The sequence below is a fragment of the Onychomys torridus genome, chromosome 10 (assembly GCF_903995425.1).
Source record: "Onychomys torridus chromosome 10, mOncTor1.1, whole genome shotgun sequence".
In the NCBI taxonomy this organism is placed as follows: Eukaryota; Metazoa; Chordata; class Mammalia; order Rodentia; family Cricetidae; genus Onychomys; species Onychomys torridus.
Genome location: NC_050452.1, coordinates 31,458,020 through 31,478,540, shown reverse-complemented (window position 1 = coordinate 31,478,540; position 20,521 = coordinate 31,458,020). Strand labels below are relative to the sequence as shown.

Sequence of the window (20,521 nt, the reverse complement as noted above, 5' to 3'; positions counted from 1 at the left end):
GGCACTACTGTCTCAGGAAATAGGCAGAAAATGAAACACCTTGAGAAGACTTCAAGAAAAAAATTCAACAGCTGAATGGAATATTCTGGGAATTGCTGGCTCATTCCACAGTGACAGTAGGCAGAAGGGAACTATGCCCAACATAGTCCACATATTTATTCCAGCCTTGTGTGAGAGCAGACAGCCAAGGGTCCCACTCCTTACCTCCTCACCACATATCTGGTTACCTTCTCTATATCTTGTTCTCCTCATCTGGAGAATGGGAATAACTGAGGGTAAGAAGGATACTGAACTCAGGCCTGGCAGATGTGTAGTCTCAGCCATTCCCTATGATAAGAACTGTCTAATAAGTAAGCATTTACAGGTTACAGGGCTGAGGTGTAGTGATACAGCATTTGCCTCACATACACGGGAGACCTAAGTTCAATATCCAACATCACACATACACACAAAACTCACAGAAACAGTAGTTTGTGGAAGGGGTATGTGTGGCTGAAAGAAACAGGTTTTGGTCTCTAAGGGCATTCAGTCTAGTGGGGGGACACTAACCATGCAGCCTTTGCTGTCCAGTGTGGAAAAGCCATGATGACAGAGAGATAGGAGGGCACAGAGGAAGTCTCCACTCATGTCCTTTCAGGAGAAAAAAACACTCATTCCCACCTGAATGAGGCCATGCAAAGAAGGAAAGAGACTCTGGAGAAAGGGGGCCCCGTGAGAAATGGAACCTGGGGAGAGGTCTAGGGGTGGAGTCTTTAGCTGAGTATAGCCCCATATATATTAGAGAGCTGTGGCTCCAGGAGCACCCACAAATGCCACAGTCCACATGGGCTCTGCTCCCTCATACAAATGATGCAGTATTGGCATCCAGCCTGTGTGCATCCTCCCAAATATTTATGTCATCCCTGGGTTACACATAACACTGAGTCCAATGGAGACACCATAGCACTAGTCATTAGGCTGTAATAAGGAACATAGATGACAGGGTGGGGATGGGACATGAGTGGTGCATGCTAAAACCAGGAGCAAAGTACTGTCTGCCATTTTGCAACTGCGATTGGCTGAAGCATGAAACACTGAACCCACAGATGTGGGAACTGACTGTAACCTCAGAGTAAGGAATATGGAGATGTTGCCAGCTGTGAGACCCTGGGGACATGAATGCCCTTCACAAAAAGGTGTCTGGGCTCTACATGATAGTAACACGGGAGGGAAAACTAAGATGAAGTGAAAGGAAGGTCACTGGTTGTCTTATATTTTCCTGGGAGCTGAAGGTCGGAATAAGGGGTTACAACATGCATTAAGTATCCTGGAAACTGAGTGCTGGGACATTGTCTTCAGGAAAATGTCAAATACGTATATACAATAAGGGGTGCAGAAGCAAGTATAATGGTATAGTCATACCACCAATGGCTTATCACTTGGCTGCTCACATAGTTTCTAGGAAGATTTAAGGACAAACAAATAATAAAATGTTAGAGAAAAAAAGTAAAACACATCTCTCCACCTGGAAGTGACTGGAGAGGAAATGGGTCTTTCTGGATGTAAATGACCCTGGGTGTCCTCCATGTCATCACTGCAGTAAGATGCACACCTTCCCAACATCCCTGCACTGCACCTATCTGTACACACACACACACACACACACACACACACACACACACACACACAAGCACACACACCTGTGGATGAGCTGCCCACACTTTATAGCCAGGGAGTCCTGTGCATAGATCCCTACATTCCCAAGAACCAGCCCGGAGCTGCACAGTATTTAACAAGTATTTGTGGGGAGGGAGGAGAGGCAGGAGTCAGACAGCAATAATGGAAGTGGGAGGAAGAAGAAAGAAGTTTGAAGAGGGTAGACTGGGGAGAGAGAATGAAATAAAAGATGATTTATAAAGGAGAGATGTGAGAGAGAGACAGGAAGAAGATGGTGGAGACAAACAGACGATGCACCTCTTTCTCCAGCTTTTAGTCTCTGGAGGCCTTCCCCACTGGAGAGAGACCCCTATGGAGTGCAAGGCCCACAAGAGGGTGGGGCTGATGGATGCCTCTTTCGAAGGTTCCATCTGAGCCTAGGTAGCAATGGCATTTCTACTGCCGAAAGTCTTGTGAGTTGGATGGTGGCCCAGGCCAGGGGATGGGCTTCTGCTCCAAGCCTGGCATTTATCTGCTACCAGGCCCACTGGAGAGGGGGCAGTTGGCAGGAGGCCTTTGTCCTCCTCCAGATGTGAAGTATTTTGTGAAGTTATACTATAAAAATTAGCTCAACACTTCAGGCATTCTTATCCACACAACAGAAAAATCATCCACATTAAGGCTCAGCTTGAGGTGGCTCTAGATCACACAGCACCTCAGCTCCCAAGAGGCATTACAGAATCCACCTCCCATAGTCCTGCTCTCTTCCCACACAGTGGGAATGAAATCGGACTTTTCCACAAAGGCAGCTGTCAGAAACAGCATAAAAACCCACTATGACTTGGGACCCATCAGAGCAAAGAGGTGCTATTCTTACCTAACTAACATTTATGGAAAAATTACTGACTGGTCAGCTGTGGCTAATCCAAAAAATAGCGGAGACTTAAAGCTGTGGTTAGGCAAGAAAGACAGAGATTGAGTCATCAGAGAGGATGTGCTTGGGCTGGGCTCTCAAATATGAGTAGAAATTTGCAAAGCTGTAAAAGCAGGGAGGCAAACACTTCCATAAACAGTGTCCACAGGCACAGCCCTCTGAAGGTCCTGTGCGCTGTGCTCCAGTTAGGGATGGGCGCGGTGGATGCTGTCCATGGTCCTGAAACATGGTCCACTGAACACTGAGACTCCCCCACACCTTAAGATCCCTCTTTTCACCATCATCCAGCACTACAAGTCCTTGCTGCTTTTCTTTCTGGGCTGGCTAGAATTTTTTTTTACTTTTACATCCCTACAGAACTAAAGTAAAAATGGCTTGTTTCGTGATGGATGGTGTCGACATCAAATACTGCCAAGTCTCCTATCACCCTTTCAGCATTTCAATTCTCCAAAGGGTGGATACAGGTACCCTCCCTTCTGAAGCTCAGATGATGCTGGGATTCGTCCCTGGGGTCAATGACTGAGTGTCATCACTGGTCCTCAGGTCTTAGATTCTGGGAAGGCTCCCAGATTCACAAGCAAGAAAGAAAGGAACACAGAGATCAGGGTAACTGAGCAGTCACTCCCACTTAGAGAAGAATGGGGGTGGGAAATCCTCTTCAAGGAGCAAACATGTAAATGAGCCTCACAGAGACCAGGGAGCCCTACCTTGGAGGAGAAACACCTGTCAGGAAATGAACACAAGTGGTGTTGACTTCTCTTATGAAAGGGGAGAAGCTGAAACTCGAATTAAAAAAGTTATCAACCCTCCAAACCCTACCAGTGAGCAAGGCTGGTGTTCAAAGCTCCAAAATCCAGTAGAGTATGTAGGTGTTCACACACATGATGCACACACAGAGAGACAGACAGACAGACAGACCACAGCACAGCACCAGAACTACCTGGCCCCCAAAACACTCTGGGGTGACCTGGTGAAAATTCCAGCCCAGGTGCTTTAGCAAGATTCTTGTTGTCCAGACGACATCACTAAATATTCCCAGCTCTCTGGGTGTCAACTCTCAGCAACAGGCTGTGCTTTTTCACCCCCAATCCTGATTCCCCACCCACCCACCCTGGTCATGCTTTGTGATGGATGTGGACCAGCCCTGTGAATAGGTTTGAATAGCAAAAGAAGAGACGGGGATGCATGAGCCAAGCAGGACTTTCAGACACAGGTGGTTCAGGCCAGCCCTCTCTAGTCTGCCTCCCACATGCCCCACGTGATATGTGACCCAAAAGGAGATGCTTGGAGGAGCAAACCTGACCCAGACAGAATCCCAGAGACACATCTAGCTGAACAGTGCCATTGTGACCCCTGATGCAGTAAACAGTCGCTGCTGTGAGCTGCAGTGTGTGTGTGTATGTGTGTGTGTGTGTGTGTGTGTGTGTGTGTGTGTGTGTGTGTGTTTGGTGTACAGTACAGTGCAGAACACACAGGCCGGCTGACAGCTGAGCAGCCTAACACTTCACACTGCCACAGCAGGGCTCCTACCCTCAGTAGCCACAGCCTCAATCCCTCCACACCTCCCACCAGGCTGCCCGGCAACAGCAAGTGCCACTACACAGCTGCACACATCTGTGTATTCACTCACACAAAACCATCCTTGTGGCAGCCTATCCATCCACAGTCAGGAGAGACCCAGGGAGTGGAAACCAGTGTGGAACTCAATCTAATTAACACCCATTTACCCTTCCTTTGCCTGGATGGAAGCAGGGTGGCATTTCCTTTTTGAATCAGAAATGTAGGTGGGCCCCAGGGAATAGCGCTCAGGCCTGTTTCCATGACAACTACAGCTGTAACAGCAGGACCTCAGGCGCATCCTACTGGTCAATGTTCAGGAAACACTCAAATGGACAGGATATTTCATTGTAAAATGGCGCATTCTCCAAAGACCCCAGTGGGCAGGCCCTTCCTGCTGCCTACAAGAGGTGGCCCTAGCTAAATCCACGTGGGTCTCCATTTTCATTTTTAAGCCTTAAATCCCCATAGGAAGCAAGAGTAGCTGCTGCAAATGGAGAAACTCAGAGAAGGCACGTAGTTCACTCCAAGTCACACAACCAAGATGGTTCCAGAATTTGAATCTTGTTCCACTTGGCACCTATACAGTAACTCCCCCTCCCCATTCTATTACTCCTGGGGGATATCTAGGAATAAGGATATCTTCACTGTCCCTAATGATTGTGCATGAGCTTCTATCCCCCTGTTAAATAGGTTAAGCAACAATAGACCCTCCACATCGGTTGAATCATTTATCCAGGGCACACCGCATCCCACACTTCAGCTTACCTCTGGCTGGGAATGTGGTCTAAGAGGATAAGTCCCATTAAAAAGCTCTGACCATTTCAAAGGATGCTTTCTCTGGGAGTCAGACATAAAGCCCTACTGAGTTAAGAACACTGGAAATGTCTCATTATCTCACTGAACATGGGTGTTATTAGAGAACATGGCTCATCTTCTGCAGACACCAGGCAAGTCCAGCCACCCTGACCCTGTCACATAGGCATCTCCACCTGTGCTTCAGGACCTATGCATGATGCAGAACTGGTGTGGTTCATCTAAGGGCAATATGTGGCATAGTAATTGCCTAGAGTCCTTCTGTGGGGAGCTGGATTATACAAAGATGTGTGTTTTCAACTTCAGCTGTTCCCGCCTCTCACAGCCTGTCTTCACCTGTCTTTGCCTGCTGTCACAGAACACCTGAGACAGGTGGCTCATTAACCAGTACAAGTTTATTTTGCTTGTGATGGTGGAGACTGGGAAGCCCAAGAATCTGGTGCCAACCGGTGACAGGATCTGTGTGCTATCATCCAAGGTGGAGACAGAAGGGCAAGGGAGTATCATCAGCCAGAGGTGTACGCAGCTCCCTCTCAGAACTAGTCCGTCCCCGTGCTGACTACACTGATCCACTCAGAAGGGCACAGCTCCATGGCATCACCACTTTCTGTTAGGCCCACTTCCCTTGTTATCTCTTATGAGACGTGTGTCCAACACAACACACTGGGGATCAAGCTTCCAATGGAGCAAACAAAGCACTGGAGCCTAGCACTGTTCACTTTGGGAAGGTCCTCACAACAATCTGATGCTTTCCACCTTCTACTGCACCTGGCCTGAGTTGGCCCTCACATGTGCCTCTCATTTCTACCATACGACAGCCAAAGTGACTTTCTAAAGCACAAACTCAACTGTCTCACACCTTTCCACAAACTTTCAACAGTGTCTCCCACCACAGGACGAAGGACCCTACCAGGGTCCTCCATGCCTGGCCTGCCCTTTCTCTGCCGAGAACCACCATACTTACTTAGTAATGCTACCTGTGTCTTTGCCGGTAACATCCCGGAAGGGTGGGCCACTTGCCAGGTCCACTCAGCCTCCCCATCCCCATCCCAGTGGCCTGACTCTAGCACCATGTGGAGCTCCCCCAGTGTGAGGTCTGTATCTTTGGCTAGCATATCCAAGGTGTTCCATCTTTCAGCTCAGCTTTATCTGCCTTATTTCCTAGGATACACATCTTCCACTTGGTGCTGAGACCACAGCTTATCCCCCATGTCACCTCTGCAGGCTGCGCCCCTCCTCTGTAAATGGAAGCAGTCAGAGCTCTGACCTCATGGGATTACCAGGATATGATCTAGAAGCCCAGAAGATGCCCATATACTGAACATCAGCCCAGGAGATCCAGGATCACACATCTGCATTCGGGCATTTGAGGAAGTAGGAAAATTTTTTCCTTGTTTATTATTTAAAAATCAATGCCAAATCGTTCAAGTTTAATTTTGGATTCCTTTTGCTCTATATGCCCCAAAATAAACCTTAGTGAAAAAGAAAAAAAGGAGGAATAGAATCCTATGGCTTTAAATGTCAATTTGGCATACCCTATAGTCATCTGAGAGAAGAATCTCAATCCTTAGTCAAGGGATTGCCCTGATCAGACAGGCCTGTGGACATACATATGAAGGATTGTCCTGCTACCTGATGTGAAAGGGCCCAGCCCACTGTGGGTGGTACCATTCCCTGGGCAGGTGGTCCTGGAGCTGTATAAAGTAACTAGTTGATCATGAGCCTGTGAATGAGCCAGCACATGCCTCCATGGTTTCTGCTATATTTCCTTGGCTGTGAGGAAGTTCCCTTGTAAGAGAGAACACTACATAGAGTAGCAATCAACCAAACCTGCCTTCAACTTGCTGCTTTGGTTCTTGCCCTGACTTCCCTCAGCGGCAGATGATGACTTGGAAGTGTAAGCCAAACCCTTTTCTTCCCCGAAATTGCTTTTGGTGAGAGTGTTTCATCACAGCAACCAAAAGGAAGCTGGGACAGAGAGGAAGAGAAGCCAAACGTCATGCCGTTCTTGGCACAGAAGAACAACTGGGGTGGTGGGAGAAGAGAAGGCCCTCGTAGTTGAAGAACACCTCCCCCAGTATTGACAGCAGCAGGAGAGTAGAGCCCTGGGTCATTTCTCAGACAAAACAAGGGCGCTTCACACAAGAAACATCTGCCACACAGAGTGGTCCCAGAGCAAGTCCAGCTGTGTGGGAGGTGGTGACCTCCTGTAACTCTAAAGATTCTAGAAGGCATTTGGAATTCCTGCATGAACAAGGAGCATCAATCATGTCAGGCATGTCCCGACATAAACACAGGAAACCTCCCCGCGTTTATAAGGTTCCCTTCAATGTAGAGGTTACAGAATGCAAATATTTGTGGAGACTGCACTATCACTTCACTCTTGGGGATCTGTTATGACAAAAAGCACCTTTCTGCTAATGATCTAGCTTGGTGGTAGAGTCCTTGCCTGGCATGCATCACAGTCTGGGTTCCATTTCCACCAACATGCATGTCTGCACATGTGTGCACACCAGCCTGGTCTGATGATAGGCACTACATCCCTTCAGTGGCTGTGTGTTGCTCTACATGGTTTGGTTCTGTATCAGATCCATTGAGTCCTCCTTGAAACTACCCCGTTCTGATACCAGGTTGTTACTGAGTCAAGCCTCTGGGAATACAGTCATGCATACATGTCCCAACTTGAATGTGAACAGTTCTGGAAAGGATGCTGTCCAGTGTGAAAGCATATCCCAGTGTGAAAGCCGGTGAAGCTTATTGGCGAAGCAGATCTGCCCTCTCCCTACTGCCAAGGCTCCACTCTAGAAGAGCCTCCCTTTCTAACGCCCTTCATGGTGCAAACTAGCTCAGAGCTAAGCCCACAGGCAGGACTGAAAGAAGGAGAATCCATGCAGGGGGGTAGCTAAAATCTCACTCAGCCAAGAAGCATGGCTCACCATGTGGACTCATCCATCCCCCACACACAATAAGGAGCCCCTGAGGTGACTGGCAAGTGCAGTCAGGAGTGCTCCTGAAGAGAGGCTGAAGAGGGGTGATTCTCCCAGTCCTCCACAGGCTTACGGTAAAGTGGAGCATATGGGCATGAGAAATTAACCAAAGAGCTCATGGCTCTCACCTTGGGAAGAAAGGTGCTCCTTAGAGAAGAGATCGTGATGGTAAAGGTAGAATGCTAGGCAAAGTGATACTACCCAAGGCGGGAGCTCTAGGCTCCTGAAGCGGAGGACTGAATGAGGTCTATAGGACTGAGAGCTCACACAACCACATCCTTTCACCTGTTTGCTCTTGCTTTGTGTGTGTGTGTGTGTTACACAAATCCGTCCAAGTGGATACGTGCAAGTGTCCATCAGATAACGTATATGTGGAGAGTCAGATGGTACTGTGGGATGTCTTCCTCAACTGCTCTCCACCATATTATTTAAGATAGGGTCTCTCACTGAACCCGGAGCGCATGGATTTGGTTAGGATGGCTGGCCAGTGGGCTCTGGAGATCTGCCTGTCTCACTGACCAGTGCCCCACACAATCCCCAGAACGGGAGTTACAGAGGTGTACCACCACACCCAGCCTTTTCACAGGTGTTAGGGGTACAGACTCATGCTGTGTGGCAAGCATTTTACACACTGAGCCACCTCCCCAGCCCCACTTAAGTTTGCTGAACCACATTCTCTGTCAAGTATCCCAGCTCCCACGCCACTTCATGAACCACCAGCACCAATTCACAGCTGCATCTGCTCAGAGCAAAACTCAGGATCTAGACATCATATCTATCCAGGGAAATGGTTCTCAGCCCCTCTAGCCAGGAAATATGGTCAAAATGGTCTAAAACCTAGCAGCATTCCTGAGGGATTTAAATACCAAACACCACCATCTAGGTAGGCAGCCATGTTTCCTGATCTCCTGGAGGCCCTTAGCAGCTGATTTGCACAGATTTGTACTTCAACACCATCCCACAGTCCGCTGCCCTGACCTAGTCCTCCTTGGTCCTGCGGGGTGGGGGACATCTTCTGAGGCTTCTTTGTCTTGTCAGCACCAGATGCTTCATTTTTGCTCACAGCATTAAACCAGGCTCTACTCACACCTGTGGGTACTCCGAGCGCTGCAGACAGATGTTCCTGAAACACTCTGTAAACTTTGCTGCTGACCGCTGACCTGCAGTCCAGCACACCACTCCACTCCCACAGGCTGGGGACCACCACAGCTGGAATGGCTTTGTACTGCTAACTGCCCTTTGAGCCAACTGCACCTAAGAACCAGCACTGAGCCTTTTCCCCAGTACTCTTACATTTCCATAACAAGATCAGCATCGGTTTCCAAAGATGATTACCAGCGTCTCTTCAAGACCAGAACTGGCCCATGAAATCCTCTGCTCACCTCCAGGAAACTGACTCCAGGATTATCCTGACTCGGGGCTCCAAGTGCTACGACTTGAAACATAATATATGCCATGATGGGGCAGAAGTTCCCAAAGGTCTTTTAGGTGGCTTCCAGTCTGCATGTTCTGCTCCTCCTTCAGCCAGGGTCTCAATGTGAAGAGATACATGGGGCAGATGCACCTTCTAACAGCAGCAGGGGCAAGGTTACAGCTTTTGGCATGAGCTAGATCTCAGGGTTAAATACTGTTGCACAATGAGGACCGATACACTGTCCCACAGTGATGGTGCTGACAGCTAACCCATGTGGTGTTTCCTCTGTGCAGAAACTGTTCTCAGCACCTTATGCATTTTTCAGGGGGGGGGGGGGGCATGGTGGCTGCTCTTACTAGTCTCATTCCATAAATGGCCATAGAGAAAAGTTGATGAAAGGAGAGGCCTTGTGAATTCCCAAGATTCAAACCCGGACATCCTGACTTGAGAATCATCACTGTTTCTTCTAACACACCAGCCATCTCCCAGGGCCTTCCTATGACCCACAGGGTGTCAGAATGCCCTGTAATGTTGAATCTCAATGTCGTCACCTATTTTGCAGTAAGAAATGGAATTCAATCTATAAGAAGAGGAAGTTACTTGCCCAGGATCAGATGCCTCCTCAGAGTCTGTGTTATTTCTGTTATCTTGGGCACAGTACACACATCCACAGCCCTGAAGCATCTTCAGCTGCCCAGAAATTTGGATCTCTCTCAAGTCCCTCCCTTCTGACTCTTCTGTGTAAAACTCATCTTTTTTGATGACGGTGCTCTTCTCCCAACTCAGATCTCATCTACACTGTTCTATCTTGTGCCCAGCAACTGACTTCTTTCCATGCCACTGTGAAACCCAGAACCAAGGCCAGGTCCTTATCTTAGAATTCCCTCTGGCATGCTCTGATTCAACCTGTCCTTTGGCCGCTATTAACTCGTTTCAGGTGTGTGCGCTTTGTCAAAAGGATGGCAAGCTTGGTAAGGCATCCTGTACAGTCACTATTAGAACAGTACTAGCCACAAAGGTGAAAATCAAGTTTCTATTTCCTCAGCTTGCACAAGCTATGTCTGACCTATTAGACACTAGCTATGTGCCAGGAACTCTTGGGAGTATGACACTGAATGTGTTCCATGAGTTGAGTATCAGCCAAGTTCACTTTGTAATGAACATAAGAAACAACTGTTATGATGAATGGTGGTTCATGCCTGTAACCTCAGCACTTGGAAAGACTAAACAAGAGTATTGATAGTAGAAGCTAGCCTGAGCTACAGAGTGAGATCCTGTTTCAAAAAAAAAAATTCAAAAACCAAAAAAATTATTTAAAAGGATAAGCATTCAAAACTGGTGCCACCATGCTGTGACAATGCCCTGTTACTTTTGTGTCCCTTCTGAAACCCTCTTTAGGGGGGTTGGGGATTTAGCTCAGTGGTAGAGCACTTGCCTAGCAAGTACAATGTGGTTTGGTCCTCAGCTCCAGAAAAAAAAAATTTAAAAAAAAAGAATTTGGTTGTAATAAAAATATTTTCCCTTAGAATTTGGCTCACTTCCCCCTGCCCATGAACTTGGCATGACTGGGGGTTTCTGTCTCTGTCTGGATGGCAGAAGCTCGGATCAGCTCATGGTGGCCTTGGCATGCTGCCCTCTGTTCCTCCTGGGTCCTCAGTGCTGGTGTGTGGCTTCTAACTGATTTTCCAAATGGTACAAGTATCCAAATCCTTTGTGTACAGACTCGAGGAATAAATGAACATTTACTCTATATGAATGTCCCATTCGGGATAGCCCACCATATGCTTCACGGGTTTGCAATTTTTGGTTTTGGTTTCTTTTTTTTTTTTTTCCCTGTATGTTTTACATTACAGTCACAACTTCAGCCCAGTATAAGTTTCTTCCCTGCCTTCATTGTTTGACTAAACACACACACACACACACACACACACACACACACACACACGCTCATTTCCACACCACTATATACTCACATATACAAGCTCACATACCAACACATCCACCCAGTGATTGTCTCAGCAAGCGGAACAACCCATTCACTCTGCCTTCTTGAATGTGAACTTGAATGTAAATCTTTCCTCCATAGCCCAGTGACCCACCACTGATACCTTCGAGCCTTAGTTTTCTCTTTGGGAAGCAATGATGATTGGTGATACTCCCAGGCTACCCTCTTCCCATGGTTCTAAGATCCACATGGGAGATAATAGGAGTCATGCAGACTACAGCAAGAGCTGCAAGTCCCATTGTTAATAATAACCAGAAGCTCGGTAGCAAGGTAGCAAGCTCCCTGACTCTTCCCCCAGCACCCAGCTGAGCAACCACACAACCTCCCTCACTCTCCGACCCTGCAACCATGGCTCCTCTGAGAGCCAAGAGCTTCTGCAGGACCAGGGAGTCCAGTGCCTTTGTTTGCTCAGAGCCACACCCATCACACTCTACTTGTTAAACACGGTGGGCACCTGTAAATAGCTTCAGCTATGTTAAACCCCCCCCCCCAATCTGTGCTATTCATTACAGTAAAATCCACCCAAGAAAGAGCTTCATCAATATTTTAAACAGCCCCCAGGGACAGAGACTAAGTGTGTGTTTCCCAACATCCTTCTCCATCAGGCCAGACTGCCCATCATGTCAGGAAGGATTGGGATGCTTAAAAGAAGAAATGACTCCACATCAGAGCCAATCAGAGTAGAGCATTTTCCTAATTCCATCTCCATGTCTGTCCGTAAGGTACACAGTCTGTGTGCCCATGCTTCCTGTTCTGGCACACACCTCTGAATTCCCCCACTAAAGCCTAGATCTCCATCTCTGTGGATCTCTCCCCATAACAGAGATTTAGGGGCCTGCGGAGCCATCTAGGCCCCTGAAGGAGGGATCTGAGGCTGCAGCTGTGCTCTCTGCTTGCTTCTGTGGCCTGCATCTTGAGCCTTCCTGCACCTCAGGCCTCTCCTGGGGCTGCCTGAAACACCTTTGACTTTTCCAAGGTTTGCTTTCAGTGTGCAGAGAAGCCACAAGGTAGCAGAGGTGGCATTCCACAATGCTGGCTCTCCTCCTGCCTCCCCCAAAAGCCACCTCCTTTGACCCCTGTCCTTATGCACCTGCTGAAGTTGCCTGCAGATCCCTTAACGCTTTTAACTTACCCACCACCCTTTATGGCCATTTGTGGATTAGGGATCAATTATTGCTAACTGTGGGAGCTAAGGCCATCTCCTTCCCAATGTCCCTGTGCTTGACAGAGACCAGGCACTTACTATAAATTACCCAGTGACTGCTGGGGAACAGGTGAGGGCTGTAGTATTTAGAAAGCCACAGTGGCATTTTAAAAGGGGACCCCATCACAGTCTATGTACCATTAGCAAAAGGTCTCCAGGTATAGGAAGGGTCTTACAAGCTAGAGCCATTCACATTGAGCTTCTCAAGTTTGCTATTTCCTCTTAAAACCACTTTTTTTTTTTTTTTTTTGGTTGAGGCAGACAATGTGCTCCAAAGGATTTTGCATCTTATATACCATTTCTGCATCTCTCCTCACCATACTCACTGGAACCTCTTCCTGAGGTTGGTGTAGCATCTCTGCAATAGTCCCATAGGTTAATTGCCTGCTTTGCATAAAGGATTAAAGCAGCAGACAGACCAGTGGTACCCAGGCCTTTCACAGGTCAAGTGTGCCAACTCACTAACAGCTCTGCTGGGATGGCCAGGCTGCTCATGAGTCTTGTGGGGGCACCTGCTATGGATATCAAAGCACTGAGGCTCAGAGAGCCACCATAACAGGACACATACCCACAGCCATCTGGTGTAAAGGCTAAGCCCTTCATCTCCATTGCAGAAGGTCACAGCAGGATGGCCCTGCAGCTCAACAGACTGAGAGCCATAGGAATGACTCCAATGGAGCCCTTCCTGCAGACCTGCCTAGCAGCCATCTGTTGAACTTCAACCTGAGACATAGGCGCCCTGAAGCTTAGATCTGCCAGGAACACAAAACACAGAGGGACCCCAAGCTATTAGTCCCTGCATCAGCCCCATCTCATCACCTGCCTCAGTTCCCCTGGCAGGGGCCCAAGATCAGCAGGCCCTCCAGCAGGAACCTGCTCAAATAATCCCAGGCTTTCTTCCCTCGCTGTCTGGCAGATGGCCACCACATTCCCTCCAAGGGCTTCTCCTAGCTACAGGGCTTACAAATTGGATAGATATGATTCAGCCTACAGCCCCTAGAGTCACATCAGTAAGTAGGAACTCAAAAGAGGTCTGGTGGCCAGAGCTGATGCTGGGTTCAGGAGGAGTGAAAGTCAGACAGGGCAAAACAGAGGTGGGGAACCAAGACTCCTTCCACTCTCCTTATCACCCATACTCACAGCTCACTTTCCAATCTCCCCCTGCTTCCTAACAGCACTTCCCTGAAAGGTTCTCCCGGGGACTATAAAACTAGCAGGGTATCACATTTGACAGGTGCCTAAGAATAGTCAGCACCCATCTCCTACCCCAAGCTGCCCTGAAGGAGCCCTGGAGCTGACCCTGAGCCAGAACCTGCATGAATCAAACCGAGTCTCCACCCTCAAACCTCAAGATTCACCCAGGGGAATGCCAGCTCTGGGAATCCCGTATCCCGGCACCTGAATGCGCCAGTATTGCCACCCCAGTCTCTGGGCTGCCAGCTCTGGGCAACTGTCTGCTGGTTCTAATACCAGGCAGGAACTCAGTTGAGGATGTAGCTTCTGACCTCATCACCCTTAGCTCCCAGCCTAGACAAAGCTTAGAGATCAGCCCTCCTTTGTTTCCGGCCACACCCCGAGACACAGCCCAGATGTTCAGCCTACACTACTGTCCCACCTTCGGGCTGCTCAGGCTTTGCGGTTAACCCTTAAGAAGCCGCAGCTGCCAGTGTGGACCACTGGGTTATTTTTAGCTGCAGTGAGACGTGGGAGCGGTGCCTCCATCATGGCGCAGCTCCAATTCCGGCCTTTCACCCCTTCAGCAAGCGAGGAGTGAAGAGCCACATCTTTTTCCGTCCTCTGAAGGCTGCAAGGTGCAAGGGAGGGATGTTGGTGCACTAGGCCAGGCACACCCTCTCCATCCTCGCGTGAGGCCCAAGGGAGTGGGCTGGGACCCCGCGCCCCTCCCTCTTTTGTTCAGCTCCGCATCCTTCCCGGCCACGCCATCCTCCCGGCACATCCCGCGGAGGGAGGGGGCTGCACGCCCGCGGGGAGTGGGACCGGAGACTCCAGCCCCGCCCTGCCATGCGGGGCTTCCCCTCATTGTCCCCAGAGGGGGAGGGGGCGGCATCGGCGAAACGGGCCCCGCCCCACTCGCGGCGACGCAGGAAGCCTCCGGGGGCACCCCTGCTGTCCCCCCCACACGGGTCTGGACCCTGATGGCGACCACCCCCACGCCACAAAGCACCGCGGCAGGGCAGGGCAGGGGAGTGGGGGCTTACCGTGATGTGCGGGATGCTCTTCTTCCCCTGATGAGACATGGCCCCCCTGGAGCCCTCCGCCTGGCTGCTGGACCTGCCGGCTGTCTGACGCCCTACCCGGCTCTCTCCCGGCGGAGATACTCGTGGGAGCGGCGACAAAGGCCCGAAAGGGATGGAAGAAAGGACAGAAGCTCGGCGCCCACCGCTGCCCACTCCCCGCTGCTCGGCCCGCCGCCGCTGCTCCGGCTGCCTGCACCTCCCGGCTTGGCAAGGAGGGCGGGAGGAGGAGGGAGAGGCAGGGCGAGAGGAGGGCGCTGAAGACAGACAGCTCCTCCCGGTGGCGGCAGCAGAACCGGATTCGCCCCTCTCGGCTCGAACCAGGAAGCGCTTGCCTTCCGATCTCCCCCTACTCCGCCCCCGACCCCCGCCCCGCGCCCTCGCCCTCGCCCCGGCCTTGCTCGCGCAATTAGGACAATTTGCTGTCCATTCTGTGTTGTTTAAAAGCAAGAAACAGCCTTCCGGTGCGCGGGCAAAGGCCTTGAGCAGCGCCACAGGTGTCTCTGAGTCTCTGTGTGTAACCTGTGCTTGGGAGGGAGTGTGGGCAGGGAGCCAGCACTCTCCCTAATTTCTGGAAGCATCCTAGGCCCTTCAGGGTCGCACTCAAAGACCCCTCTGGCCACTCCTTCCATGGTCTCAGTTTCTCCGTCCCCTGAATGGGTCCTTTACCATATCCAAATCCAAGCCTTCATTCACGCTGTACCCTTGAATAGCACCTCAATCACGGGTTACTCATTTTCCCGGGCCCATCTCCAGAGCCTTCATCTCTCTTGACTCTCTATTTTCACTTCCAGGAAGAGGCAATGCAGCAAAAAGGATGAGGCCCGAATCCATGGGTGATGGGCTCTGACCCTTCATCCGCTCGCTCCCCTCAGTGTTCTGTCATTGTGTCCAGTGGCCCGGCAATGAGTGCTTGGAAAGCTATAACTGGCACCAAGGTGTCTAGCTCTGGGGACAGGGAAAGAATGCAGGTTTTCCTGCCTCTCATTTAAGTATTCAAAGCCCAGGGGACCCATGGTACCGATGTTGCTTTAGGAGAGACAAGCAAGAAGGCAGGACATGGCTTGCCAAACTTCACCAAGAGAGGACAAAAGGTGGATGAGGGAGCCCTAACCGGCCTCAAAGCACTGGGCAGCTGCCCCCAGGCAGAAGTAAGCCATTTCCCTACCAATGAGCTCATTTCCTGCCTGCACAATTCCCTCCACTGACCCTGTGCATAGACACTCTCCTCCACTTCCGGGTTGCCATGGAAGGTGAGGCACGGGGAAAAAAAAAATCTGTGGACCCTGCTGGGGCCTGGCATCCTCCACCACACGGAGAAAGCCGGTTCTCTAGCCCATTGCAAGAGACCAGGTGAGGTTATAGGATCCGAGCGAACAAGCTTATATCGGGGAACACACTGGGCCATTATTTTCCCTTTTTACAGATGGGAAACTAAAGCTTGCCAGAGGTAAAATTCCGCACATATGCAGAGATAAAATGAGATATATTAGCGTCTGGAAGCCAGATCCAGGCAGATTTCGGTGCGGGTTCCCTACTCATTAAGTCCTGTCAGTGCTCTGGCTCCTAAATTCTCATTAATGACCGGAAGCTGCGGATGGCAGCGGCATCCTTCAAACTGACTCCTGGATTCCCTTCTTCAGTACTAAATCATGGGTTCCAGTACCCGGGCATTCCCGGGGGTCAGTCAGGGGGTTCTGGGCAGGCAAGCTACCTCGAGGGGCTGGGCCTCGTGCAAGTCAGAGGGAGGAGCCGTGTTCGCTACTGGCCAAACAGATTGCTGCTCCCAAGCAGACTTTGCCCTTACAAAGCGCTGCAGCCATCAGCCTCTGGCAACTGCAAACGTTGCGCCTGCGCTGTAGAAATCCCTCCTCCCTCCTAGGAAAGAGCCTTGTGGGCGGGGGAGGGGCCTGGGCACCCTTTGCAGGAGTGGTGAGGCCAGCCCCGGATCCCCAGTCCTCTGCAACCCAAGCCCTGCGGTTTTCACAAAGTAAATTACTCTATCCAGAGAGACCGCGAGCTCCTCCGCTCCACAATCTCTACCAGGGAGTACTTGGAGAGGATTCGGACGCGGCCTTTTGTCCAATCCCTAAGAAGCCAGGGAGAAAGCACAGAGGGGACCCGGGAGGGAAGAACACAGGAGCAGGTGAAGTGACCAGCGTCCAGAAACACCAAAGCACAGCTGCCTCACCGGCCATGGCAGAGCTGGAGACAAACCTGGTGTAGATGACCCTGACCACCACCGCTTAGCCAAGGACAGCTCCGGGCCAGGCACAAAGAGCACTGGCCTCCCTGGCACTCCCCTTGAGGGAAGCTGAGAGCAGACTGCCACTCTCGGGTCACAGATGGAGGCAGCTTAAAGAAATTGAAACACCTCGGCTGGTTCAGGTGGTGGCTGGGTTTCGGAGCCCTGAAGCCTCTGGTGGAGCCAGAGATCCTGTTTCCCACGAGAGGTCCAACTTCCAAGAAGGAGATAAAGGGATAAGGAAGCAAAGGCTGGACTCCTCACCCCCGCCTCCTACTCCCAGGCCCCAGATTCAGGACCACGGAGAGCTCCTAATCAGGGGGAAAGCGCCAGAGGCAAGGATTCCAACCACCCACAGGCCAGCCCATTTCCTTCCCCAATACGCTTGTCCAGATTACAGTTCTGTTCAAGCTATCCCTCCCTCTTGGTTCATTTTGTGCCTCTCATAGCGTTAATGAGAAGGGCTAAATAATTAAAAAGAGAATGATAATATAACTCAACAGCAAGCATTTATTGATCACTCTCTACTTGAATGAACTCAATCCTAGAAAGAAGTCCACAGCTCGTCCCAGCCTGGGAACTTCTGGAGGGTGGGGCCAAGCTGCCTAGCCAGGCCAGCCAGCTCTCCGCGTTACTCCAACTTCTGTTTTCCAGGCACGTGGCTCTGACCTCACCCACCAGGCCAGGACTCTTCTGTCAGTCCAACCATGTTCCCTTGGAAATCTCAACTTAGAGAAGAAAACCTATAGGGCCCAAACCCTGGTCGTGCCTTTCCCCGAGAGCCCTCCTCATTTTCAGAAGTCGGAGTTCAAATCTCAGGTTCCCCTTCAACTTGCACACCCTGGATGATCTCTAACTGCCCACCATCTAAACCCTTAACTAAATCGTCCCGCAGGGAGGGAGGGTCGGGGAACAGCCTTATGAGTCGAGTCGTTCGGTGAACCTCTCCCAGAGCCGGGTGAAGCGTAAGCACTCCACAATCACTGAGTGAGAGAATAGATAGATGGAGGAAGATAGAGAACGCTCCCTGTTCACAGAACCGCAGAAGGAGAGATGAGGCTTAAATTCATCTTACAGGTCCCTTAGCAGCAGCTGCAGCAACTTACTTCCCCTCTCAGAACCTGACTCTGGCTTCCTGGACCTGACAGGTTCCTCCGGAGTCCAGAGGCTATGCTGGCCAGCCCTGGCCTAGCTTCCAACCTCTCTGAACCTCTCGTAGGATAAAGTGGGGGAGGGGCCGTTGCAGTCCCCAGAACCTGGTGGCAATGGGCCCTAGCACTCGTCCTCACGCCGCCCAAACCCTAGGTCTCCAAGGGCCCCGCCCCCCACGTCCGGCTCACGCGCCCCGAGGGTACCTGGCCATTGTCCCGACCGAGTGGCAGGTCGCGGGGCGCAGGGCATCGGATGCGCAACGCCGGCGGTCTGTCATCGCGATCGCCTGGCGAGCTGACGGCAGAGCCAGAGGGCTCACTCACATCGCTGGCCGTGTCCTCGCTGCCGCCGGGGCACGGCAGGCCCACGGCGTCAGACCGGCCAGCGCTGCGTGGCGTGCGCGCAGAGCCGCGGCGGCCCACGCTGTAGGCGTCGAAGTCGATGGTCTTGTTCTCGTAGGCGCCCTCCACAGCGGCGAACATGCCGCCGTACTTCTGGCGCGGGGTCTGCGCTGCGCTGCCCGGCCGCGCCAGGTACACCGGCAGGTCGTCCTCGGTGTTCCACGCGCGCCGCCGTTCCGCCATCCCCGTCCTCGCCCGGCAGCCCTTGCCACCTCTGGCTCCGCGCTGCGCGCCTCGGTGCGGGCCCGTGGCGGCCCAAGCGCAACTGCGGTGGGGCAGGGAGGGAGGGAGGAAGGACTGGGGCGTGGCCCGCGGGGGGCGGGGTCTGGGCGGGGCGGGGCGGGGCCTGCAGTGACCGAGGCCGCCGCCACTGCCAGCTACAAAGGACCGCGGGGGCGGAGACCGCTGCCGGGGCGGGGAGGGGTGGTGACGTTCTGGCGCCGCAGCGCGGAGGGCGGGCGGCCGAGCCGCAGTGCCCTCCACACACCCGGCTCTCCGCCTCCTAGAGGAGCGCAGGGCGCGGACAGAGACCGGGTGGGGGCGGTGCGCGCGCGCACACCACACACACACACACACACACACACACACACACACACACACACTCAGTGAAGCTTCACATCACACAGCAGAGTTGCACAGGCATGCTGGTATATTACCCAAGTCAGATACCTTGGCACTCCTTCCAGACAGTGGCACACCATGGACACACACACACACACACACACACACACACACACACACCAGAGATTCTCACTGTCAGGTAACCCCACACATCACAAAAATCAGAAGTTAAGTGAACTTAAATGCACAGTCAGAGGCATACACATCCAGCTCCCCATTGGCTCACTCAACACTACTACACTGATTGCCTAATAGGGACTGGTACTAGTAATGCTGAGGACTGGGCTAACAGTATAATGAAATCCCTGTTCTCAAGGGCCAACCTTCTGAGGGGAAATGATACAAGAACTGCAGAACTCAGGAACAGAGGTCCCTACTGCACAGCAAGGGGGCCATGTTAGTATTAACTCCCAGGTGCTTGTACATGAACCAGTGACCCACACGCCTGCTGGATGCACACTCCAACGACACCTCAGGATGGAGAATTTCCACACAGTTCCAAAGGCAAATTCACACAGCTCCTCCACACATACTAGCCTGTAGACTGCTGACAGGGAACCCACACACATCCCCACCAGACATGAGGGAAGTGGAAAGAATTCTCAAACAGAAACGCTTTGGAGTCAGACACCCAGGGACAGACACACACAGAGCAGGCAATCACCCAGGCAGACAACAGCATCCATCTATGAGTACCTCCTGCAACCTGAGTACAGTCCACTCTAGATGTGCCTGGAGCTTGATGCCTGGAGATTTAGGAGCCTTTCTAACCAGGAAGAAGTGTGAAGACTTGGGTTTCCCTTCGCAGAGGCCAGGCAACAGTCACAGTCCCCTCATTTATTTGTGACTTTCTAGTCCCCGGGGACCTAGGAATCTCAGCTGTCCTTTTTGGATGGAAGGCTCGCAAGCTGCCAGCCCCCTAGGCAGACAAGTCCAAACTGGCAGTCAGGATTGGTGGGAAAGCAGTAGGAAGCCTGATTCAGCAGCTGTCCTTTAGTTGGCTTCCCTGAGCTGGGAGCTGTCCCTTCAGCACCACACCAAAGGTCACAGAACTCTGAACAACTTTGGCGAACCCCGGATAGACAGGACAATGAACATGACTGTTGAGATAACGACCTCTATCACATAGGGTCTACATCAGCTGACACCTCATGTCTCCTCTGAAACCTGGAGCAAGCTAGTCTGTGCTTCAAGTAGGGCCCTTCAGTTGTGAGATTAAGGAGCCAGGAAAAGCAAACAGCTGCCTGCCCAGTCCATTTCATGTGGCTGCCTGTCTGCCTGGGACTTCATGATCA

The 20,521-nt window shown here is 51.5% G+C and overlaps 1 protein-coding gene across 2 annotated transcripts in view; it reads right to left on the bottom strand.

The window, feature by feature from the left end:
- Crmp1 (collapsin response mediator protein 1) overlaps positions 1-18,899 on the bottom strand; it is a 54,543-nt gene extending 35,644 nt beyond the window's left edge. Inside the window, exon 1 of one of the 2 annotated variants that reach the window (XM_036200561.1) lies at positions 18,408-18,899. In XM_036200561.1, the coding sequence (XP_036056454.1) occupies positions 18,408-18,788 (381 nt within the window). In that variant the 5' untranslated portion in view covers positions 18,789-18,899. Of the gene's footprint in view, positions 1-14,771; positions 15,100-18,407 lie in introns of those variants that run through there. The other variant, XM_036200562.1, reaches the window with a different exon arrangement.
- Positions 18,900-20,521: the final 1,622 nt, after the last annotated feature.